Source organism: Aptenodytes patagonicus, chromosome 20 (assembly GCF_965638725.1).
Source record: "Aptenodytes patagonicus chromosome 20, bAptPat1.pri.cur, whole genome shotgun sequence".
NCBI classification, from domain to species: Eukaryota; Metazoa; Chordata; class Aves; order Sphenisciformes; family Spheniscidae; genus Aptenodytes; species Aptenodytes patagonicus.
The window spans coordinates 952,692-960,826 of NC_134968.1; the positions used below are offsets into that span (position 1 = coordinate 952,692).

General features: G+C 69.4%; 1 protein-coding gene across 1 annotated transcript; it reads left to right on the forward strand.

The window, feature by feature from the left end:
* Positions 1–605: 605 nt before the first annotated feature.
* Positions 606–5,037, forward strand: P3H4 (prolyl 3-hydroxylase family member 4 (inactive)). Its single transcript, XM_076356610.1, has 8 exons — positions 606–1,076; positions 2,571–2,720; positions 2,998–3,169; positions 3,256–3,384; positions 3,494–3,639; positions 3,724–3,807; positions 4,022–4,163; positions 4,255–5,037. The coding sequence occupies exons 1-8, from the start codon at positions 606–608 to the stop codon at positions 4,266–4,268; spliced, it is 1,308 nt and encodes a 435-aa protein (XP_076212725.1). The 3' UTR covers positions 4,269–5,037.
* Positions 5,038–8,135: the final 3,098 nt, after the last annotated feature.

The window sequence follows — 8,135 nt, forward strand, 5'->3', positions numbered from 1 at the left end:
AAAGCACTGGACTTGGGCTGGGGCCAGTGTGGCCGCGCCAAGGCCTGGCGCGGTGCAGCCCTGAGGCCTGGGATCTGGCACAGCGTAGGGCGTGCGGCCTCTGGCTTGGCACCAGCCGGCAGCGAAACCAGCTCCGGGCACAGCCAGGCTGGGGGTTCCAGCCAGCTGCCCGGGGCAGCGCAGTGCACCGCAGAGCACAGCCCGGAGTGCCCCGGGGGCTGCAGCACAGGGCACACCCCAGCACACCCCGCTCGGCAGCGTGCAGCGCCGAGCACATCCCCAGGGCCGTGCAGCCCCGAGCGCATCCTCCGCAGCCCGCAGCGTGGGGCGCACCCTGAGAGCGCGGGGCGTGGAGCGACTCCCCGCAGCGCGGGGCACCGAACCCCCGCGGGGAGGGCGCGGCACCGCGCACCCCCTCCCGGGGAGCGCACCGCGGAGGGCGCAGCACCGACCGCCCCCTGAGCGCACCCCGCGGGCGCTGCGCCAGCCGCGCAGAGCCGCACTAAGACCCTGCGCGCCCGGCGCGCACCGCCCCTTCCCCGCCGCCCGCCCCCTGCGCGGAGCGGTGCGCGGCGCTGCGCGGGCAGTGCGCGGCGGCGGCGGGCATGGGCGGCGCGGCGCTGGCGCTGCTGCTGGCGGCGGGGCTGTGCGCGGCGCAGTACGAGGAGTACAGCGTGCGCGGGTTCCCCGCGGCCGCGCTGGAGCCGCTGCAGCGCGCCTACGCGCGGGCGCTGGCGCAGTACGCGGGGGCGCAGTGGGCGGAGAGCGCCCGGGCGCTGGAGGCCAGTCTGCGCCTCCACCGCCTGCTGCGCGACAGCGAGGCGCACTGCCACCGCCGCTGCGCCGCGCCCGCGGAGGGGGGCCCCGCGGAGGAGCCCCCCGCGGAGGGGGACCCCGCGGCGTGGGAGTGGGAGCGGGAGATGCAGCTCTTCGGGCGGCTGCTGCGCCGCGCCGGCTGCCTGCGCGCCTGCAAGCGCGACCTGCCCGTCTTCCAGCTGCGCTACCCCCCCGCGCAAACGCTGCGCGACTTCCAGCGCCGCCTGCCCTACCAGTACCTGCACTACGCGCTCTTCAAGGTGAGGCGGCGCGGCGCCCCGCGGGCGCGCAAATGCCGCGCGACGTGGCTCCTGGCGGGGGGTGGGAGTGAGGGGCTGCCCCGGCCTGGGGGGCGGCGGGTGTCCTGTACCTCCGTCCTGCACCGCTCTGGTCTGCACCTCTTCTACCCTCCATCCTGTGTCCCTCCGCTCTGCCGCCCTGTCGGGCACTAATCCTGCCTAATCCCCTGCCTAATCCTGCACCCCTGTCCTGTGCCCCTCATCCTGTGCCCCTCGTCCTATACCTCCTCTTTGACACCCCCATCCTGCGTCCCCCCCATCCTGCATCCCCATCCTGTGCCCTCATCCTGCACCCCCTGATCTGCACCCCCTGAACCCTGCTCCCCTCTATCCTGCACCCTGCTGTCATGTGCTTTCCCATCCTGCACCCCCCTTCCTGCACTCCCCATCTGGCATCTCCCCCCCCCCCCCCCCCGGCTCCTCCATCCTGCCCCTGCGCCGTGGCACGTCAGCATCATCTGGGATGCATCAGGCAGGACGTGAGGGATGCGCCTGGGACTGGGGGCCCCTGTGGTTGTGTCCCCCCACCCCACCTTGTGTTGCCCTGGTCCCCCAAGTTCCCCCTGGCTGGGCAGAGCATTGGCTGGGGAGGGGGACGCAGGGGCTGCCCTGGCCGAGGGGCCCAAGCTGGTGGGTCCAGTGCCACCGTGATTGCTGCAGGACACGTGTCTGGATGCTCTGTCAGGGAGAAGCGCTTGCTTGGGCCCATGGTGCAGACGTGGAGGGAGGTTTTGTAAGGGATCGCCCCGGGGTGACCCTCCTTTGGCCAGAGCTGCTCTGGCAGGGGACGCTCCCCTCCCCAGGCCCCGGTGCTGGTCGGGGTCCCGAGCTGCACCGCTGGCCGGCTGCCAGTGCGGATGCTGCTTTAGTGCTTAGGGCTGCTGCCCCGCTCACCTGGCAGTGGTGAGGCACAGCCTGGCCTAGATCCTTAATGCCTTTTCCTCTTGTTTGCTCTGGCCAAAACCCATTTCATGGACAGTTCGTTCATCCCCCCCAATCTCGCTCCCCTGAAGTTGCAACCTGAGAGCTCATAAAGCAGCAGGGGAGCAGGGGCGGCGTGCCCGGGCTGATGGCAGTGCCCGAGGAGAGCAGATGTGTGGATCAAGCTCGTGCCACATGGATCACTCCTGGCTGGACGTGGGGGTCCGTGACGGGCTGAGCTGTCCCTGCTCCCACCATGGGCACGGAGGGAGAGGTTGGTGCGGCTGGGCACAGGCGGCTGCCGTGCATCAGCTGGATTTATCTGCGTTGTCCGTGGTCCCGGATCTTGTCCGTCTGTCGCTGTCAGTGGATGATTTGGCTCGGGGCTGGCACCGCGGGTGCCGGGCTGTCCCCTCCCAAGGACCAGCCTTTTGCCCTGCAGCCCCGGGGTCTGGCTGAGCCCCCTGCAGCCACAGCGTCAGCCCCGGCTGCCCCCATGGCAGCCTGCTGCACCGGCTCTTCCTCCCTCCCCAGTCAAATAAGATCGAGAAAGCGGTGTCCGCTGCCCACACCTTCCTGCAGAAGAACCCCAAGCACGAGATGACCTTGAAGTACCTGAACTATTACAGGACGATGCTGGACGTGGATGAATACCTGGTCGACCTGGAGGCTCAGCCCTATGAGGTGAGGAGGGGACAGGGCTGGGGCGGGAGAGGGGCTCCCCGGGGCTCAGTGCACGCCTGGCTGCCAAAGCCTCGTTCTGCCGAACCCTGAGGGAAGCGGCTCTCCCTCACTGAGCCCTGGTTGCTCACCTCCTGCCCCCAAAAGAGCATCTCTGTGGGGCACGTGCTGGGGACGGAGCTGCCTCAGGGAGAGCAGGGCAGGTCGGTGCTGCTGGCGGGCAGAGCTGGGCTGCAGTGCCCGGCGGAGAGGTGAGCGGTGCCTGCTTGGTCCCCGGCAGCCGATATTCGTGCGGTCGGTGAAGCTGTACAACAACGGGGATTTCCGGAGCAGCGCGGCCGACATGGAGCAGGCGCTGGCTGAGTATTACAAGGCGTACGAGGACTGCCTGGCCGGCTGTGAGGGTGCCTATGAACTGCAGGAGTTCAAGGACTTCTACCCTGCCATCGCAGGTGACCGGGTGGGGGGCCGGGGGCCGGCAGGCTCATGGCGGGGGGCCAGGGGCCGATGGGGCGCAGCACCTGATGTCTCCCCCCAGACCACTTTGTGAGCGTGCTGCAGTGCAAGGTGGACTGCGAGACTGAGCTCACCCCCAATGTGGGCGGCTACTTCGTGGAGAAGTTCGTGGCCACCATGTACCACTACCTGCAGTTTGCCTACTACAAGCGTGAGTGCCGGCAGGAGTGGGGGGCTGTGCCCCCAGGGCACCCTGGGGTGCCGCGGGCCCCTGGGCGGGGTGTCGCCCCCCCCATGTCAACCAGTGCTGCTCCCCACAGTGAACGACGTGCGGGATGCGGTACGCAGCGTCTCCAGCTACATGCTCTTCGACCCGGGTGACGCCGTGATGCAGCAGAACCTGGTCTACTACCGCTTCCACCGTGAGCGCTGGCGCCTGCAGGAGGAGGACTTTGAGCCCCGGCCGGTGAGGACCCCCCAGCCTCCCCGTCCCGTGGCTCTGCCAGTGACAGAGGGGCTGACACGGCCCCCGCTCCCTCCCTGTGCTCAGGAAGCCGTGCGCTACCACAACCGGACAGCTGCCCAGAAGAAGATGCTGGACTTCGCCAGGCAGTACCTGCAGGCTGACGATGAGGTAAACGATGGCCCCGGCACGGGGTGCAACCAGGTGCTTTTGGGGATGCTGGGGTGGTGCAGATGGGTGCTGTGGATACCCTGGGGCAGGGCCCTTCCTCGGGCAGGGGTTCCAACCCCCAAACCAGCCCTGGAGAAGAGGTCATAGCTCAGGGACGAGCTGTGGACAGGGCCACTGAGCCCTGCTGCCTCCTCCTGCCCGTCCCATGCTGCAGATGGAGGTGGACGGCGGCGAGGGGCCGGAGGCACGGGACCTGCCCTCTGACGGCGAGTTTGAGGGCGAAGGCGACTACGAGGAGGGCTTCTTCGCAGAGTGGTGGCAGGAGCCCAAGACCAAGGGGGACAAAGCCGACCAAGGTTCCTGATGCCAGGGCTGGGGGCTGTGCCGCGGGGTGGGGGGCGGCTGCTTGCCAGCGCCCTGGTGCCATCAAGCCCTCCTTGTTTACAGAGACCCTGCGATGAGCCAGGTGAAGGGGGGCCTGGCCCTGGCGGAGCTGGACAGTGATGGCCCTGCAACACCATCCTGGGGACGCCGGGCTTCAGGCTTCTGCCAGCCACTGCGCAGAAACTTGGGCTCATGGGGAAGACCTGATCCTGCCCGGTGCCCTGCAGCAGGACTGCCTTTGCCATCTGGACATCCACTGCCCTGAGCGCAGCCTGATTCCTGTCGGAGCACCGGCACGGCCAAACCTCGCTGCCTGTTCGGGAGCTCACCCCAGGCTACCCCTGTCCCCGATGTCCCCAGGAGCCCTGGCCAGCGGCAGTGCCTGGCAGCACTGGGGTTTACTGTGTCCCTTGGCTCCTCCCCAGGAGTTGCAGATGGTACGCCAGGACCGACCCCCGTGTTGTCTCGAGGGGTTCGGGCAGCTGTCCCTGCTCTGGGAGCGATGCATGGTGCTGCCGGAGCCAGGCATGCGTGCCGGTCCTGCCCCTCCCTCGGAGCTCCCCTGGGCTCCTACCCTGGTGCCTCCAGCCTCCCAGCCCACCCCCAGCCCCCAGAACCCAGGGTCTCTTTGGAGCCCACAGCCTGGTGCTACGAGGGGACTTCCCATGCCACCGTGTGGCTGCAGCCTGGCAAGGCTGCGTTGCCCGTGCCCTGTGTGTGTCGAATTTTTGCCACACCAGCCCTCTGTAGCCTTAAACTCCGTTAATTTAATACTTCCCAACTTGCACAGTTGCTTTTTTTTTTACTGGTGCTGAACTTTTAATAAAATCTAGACCAGTCTTTTCATGGCTGCCTCTGCCTCGGGGCTCCCTGGGGCTGGGGTGTGCTGGGAGCTGGGTGCTCAGGGTGGGAGAGGCCCTGCTATGGGAGGGGAGGGATGGTTGGGGGGCTGGATGCCCCCATAAAGTGAGGGAGATCCCACAGGGGGGCTGGGGGGGGGCTTGTGGGGCTGGGGTGTCCCTGAGGGGGCCACGACCACACTGGGACCCTTACGGGGATGTGTGGCCTGCCGTTGTGCAGGGGAGGCTGCCAGGTGGCATGGGGGGGCTGGAGGGCAGCATGCCTCACCCCGACATGGGTGTTTGGGGTGTGATGTGCATTACCTGCTGGTTGTTTTGGGGGGGAGCGCATCCTCCTACTGCTGGTCCAGAGGGTGCAGCCTGCATCCCCCGATCTTGGTCCAGGGCAGCAGCGTGGGACGACCCCCCCCTCCCGCCGACGTCAGGGTGTTTTGGAGGCCATTTCGGAGGCCGCCGTTGCTGCTGACAAGCCTGCGCCTGCCCTGGGCACGGGGCGTCAGGCAGCGTGCGGCCGCCTCGCTCCTCCCTGCTGCGCCGGGCGCGTTCCTGCTCCCCGTGGAAGTTGGCTGCGAGGACTGAAACCAAGAGGCTGAATCACCGCGTTCGCCCCGGGCGAGGGAAGGGAAGGAAGGGGGCGGTGGGGAGGCTGCCAGCACCCCACCCTGCCCTGCCCTGGAGCTCCCATTTACCAGGGCTTTCCCAGCTCTGCCCTCCCTGCGTGGGGCTGGGCACCGGGACGGGGGACGGGGCTGAGCCCCCAGACCCACAGGCAGGGCTCAGGGCTTGGGGCAGAGCTAAGGGGAGGCAGCGCTGGTGACGGGAGCAGCCCATTTCACCCCTGCACAGGGCAGGGCTGTCCTGTCCCTCAGGAGAAGTGGGGTTCGTCACTGATGGGTCACGGCCACCCTCGGGAGGGGAGCGCCAGCCCGGCGAGGTGTGGCCAGCGGCACTCACACCCGGATCAGCGGGAAGAGCTCAGCCCAGCGTGCTGGCGTCGCGGCCCGGGGGGCAAAGGCTTGTTTATCTTCCCAACAAGCCGGGTGAGGGTGGCACAGGGCCTCCGCCCTGCTCCGATGCGCACCTGGGCACGGTGTCCCCTTGTCAGCCTCAAACTCACGTTGGGGCACACGGTTCCTTGCTCCCACTCCTCTGCCAGTGCTGGGCGAAGCACCTTGCAGCCCCGGGCCAGGGTCCCCTTGCTGCTCCCGCCACAGCTGCTGGGTGCAAAGGTGCCAGCTGGGTCTGGCACTCCCGGCAGCGCCGAGCAGGAGTAGCAGCTCTGCGACCAGCGGTGTGACCCCCAGCAGTGGCCAGGGCTGCAAGCATGGCCACCGTTCCCCGTGGCGTGCGGGGCTGGCAGAGCTGGGCTGCGGGGAGGTGCCAGAGGTAGGATGCAGGGGCATGAGAAGGGATACGGAGGTGGGATGCAGGGGGGTAAGCCTGCAGGACTCCGTGGGTTAACACCATGAAGGCAGCACTGCGCTTCGCTGACTCCCCTGACCTTGACCAAGAAGGAACATAAATGAGTTTTCTGGCCATCATCTCAGCTGTGCTGTGCCCCGCCGTGCCGTGCCGTGCCGTGCCATGCCATGCTGTGCCGTGTGCCCCTTTCCTCCTCGTGCTGGGAGGACTCTCGCTGTGCTTTGGATCCCCGGCTCTGTGCACAGCAATGAAATCCTGTTTTCTTGCAGGGGTGGTTGAAGCTTCGTCTCTCACCTCCCTCCAGAGCTGTGGTTTCCCAACTGAGTCAGTGCCTGCAGCCAGATGTGGCAGAGGACTGTGCAGGGGCTGATGGCGGGGGGGTGCAGGATGTGTACCCTCGCCCCCATCCCCAAATCTGGGGAGCAGGAGGCCCAGGGATCCCCACCATGGGCTGGGATGTGCCCTGGCACCGGGCGCTCATTGGTGACTCGGGCGCTGGGTGACGGAGGCTTCACCTGGGGCTGGTGGGAAGAGGGAGAGCCAGGACGCGGCGGCAGAACCCGGCTGGACCAGTCTGGCCAGGGACGGAGGTGACGCAGGCTGCCGTCAGCCGCCCGAGCCCTTCCCCAGTGCCTCTTGCTGCTGCTGCTGGGCTCCTGCCTCGGTTTCCCCACCTGGGCGGTGTGGAGCCCCTTCCCGGGGCTGGGTGATGCTCCAGGGCCGGACCCTGCCCCGCCGCTGCTGCACTGCCGGCTCCGTGCCCGGGCACCGATCGATGCAAACACCGTAAATGATGCAGGAGGCAGGGGCTGGCCCACGCGGCGCCCACGGCGCGGCTGCACCAGGGCCCTGATCGCGGCCTGGCCAGGCCGGGACAAGCGGGAGCGGGGAGGACAACCGGGGAGCGGCAGGGCTGCAGGGGGCAGCCCCGAGGCCCCCTGCCCACGGCCCCGCGCTCTGCTCCCCTCCGGCCCCTCCCGGCCGGCTGCTGGCCGCAGAGCAACGCTGTAGCCCCCGCGGGGCCCGGGGTGTCTGCAGCCCACGGGCGACGCTGGAGGTGTGTGGGGACAGGCGGGCGCTGCCCGGGGGGGCACGCAGGGGCGAGGCCGCGGGGTGCCGAGCTCCCACCCCGCACCCCACGCCTGCCCTGGGGCTCTTTGCACCCCGCGTGCACACCCCGGCGAGGGAGGGGTCCCCGCACCCCACACCCCCCCGGGGGGAACCAGCAACCCCACGGCCCTCGGGGGGTCCCCGCACCCCACGGACGTGCCCGGGGGTCCCAGCGCCCCACGCACCCCCGGGGCTGCCCCCCGCCCTGCCCAGGTACGTCCCGGCCCCGCCCCCTCCCCAGGGGAGGGTCCCTGGCCCCGCCCCGGCCCCGCCCCGTGACGTCACCCAGGTGGTCCCTCTCGCGGCCGCGCCCTACCCCGCCCGCCGCCGCGCTCCGCCCGCCCCGCCCCGCTGCCCGATCGCCTGCCGGCGAAGGGCGGGGCGGCCGCGCCCCCCGCCAATGGAGAGCGGATAAACACGTCCGGCGGGGGCGGTGCCCGGCCCGCCGCGGGATTAACGGGCGTGCGGGCGGTCCAATAGCGGTCCGGCGGCGCGGGGGCGGGGCGTCTGCCGGGGCGGGGCGGGGGCGGGGCGGCGCGCGGGGCGCTGCTC

Excerpts from the sequence above, each read along its gene's own strand:
- P3H4 (XM_076356610.1), top strand. The coding sequence starts at position 606 with ATGGGCGGCGCGGCGCTGGCGCTGCTGCTGGCGGCGGGGCTGTGCGCG. Across the intron at positions 3,640-3,723 it reads AGGACTTTGAGCCCCGGCCG|GAAGCCGTGCGCTACCACAA; the intron begins GTGAGGACCCCC and ends CCCTGTGCTCAG. Across the intron at positions 3,808-4,021 it reads ACCTGCAGGCTGACGATGAG|ATGGAGGTGGACGGCGGCGA; the intron begins GTAAACGATGGC and ends CCCATGCTGCAG.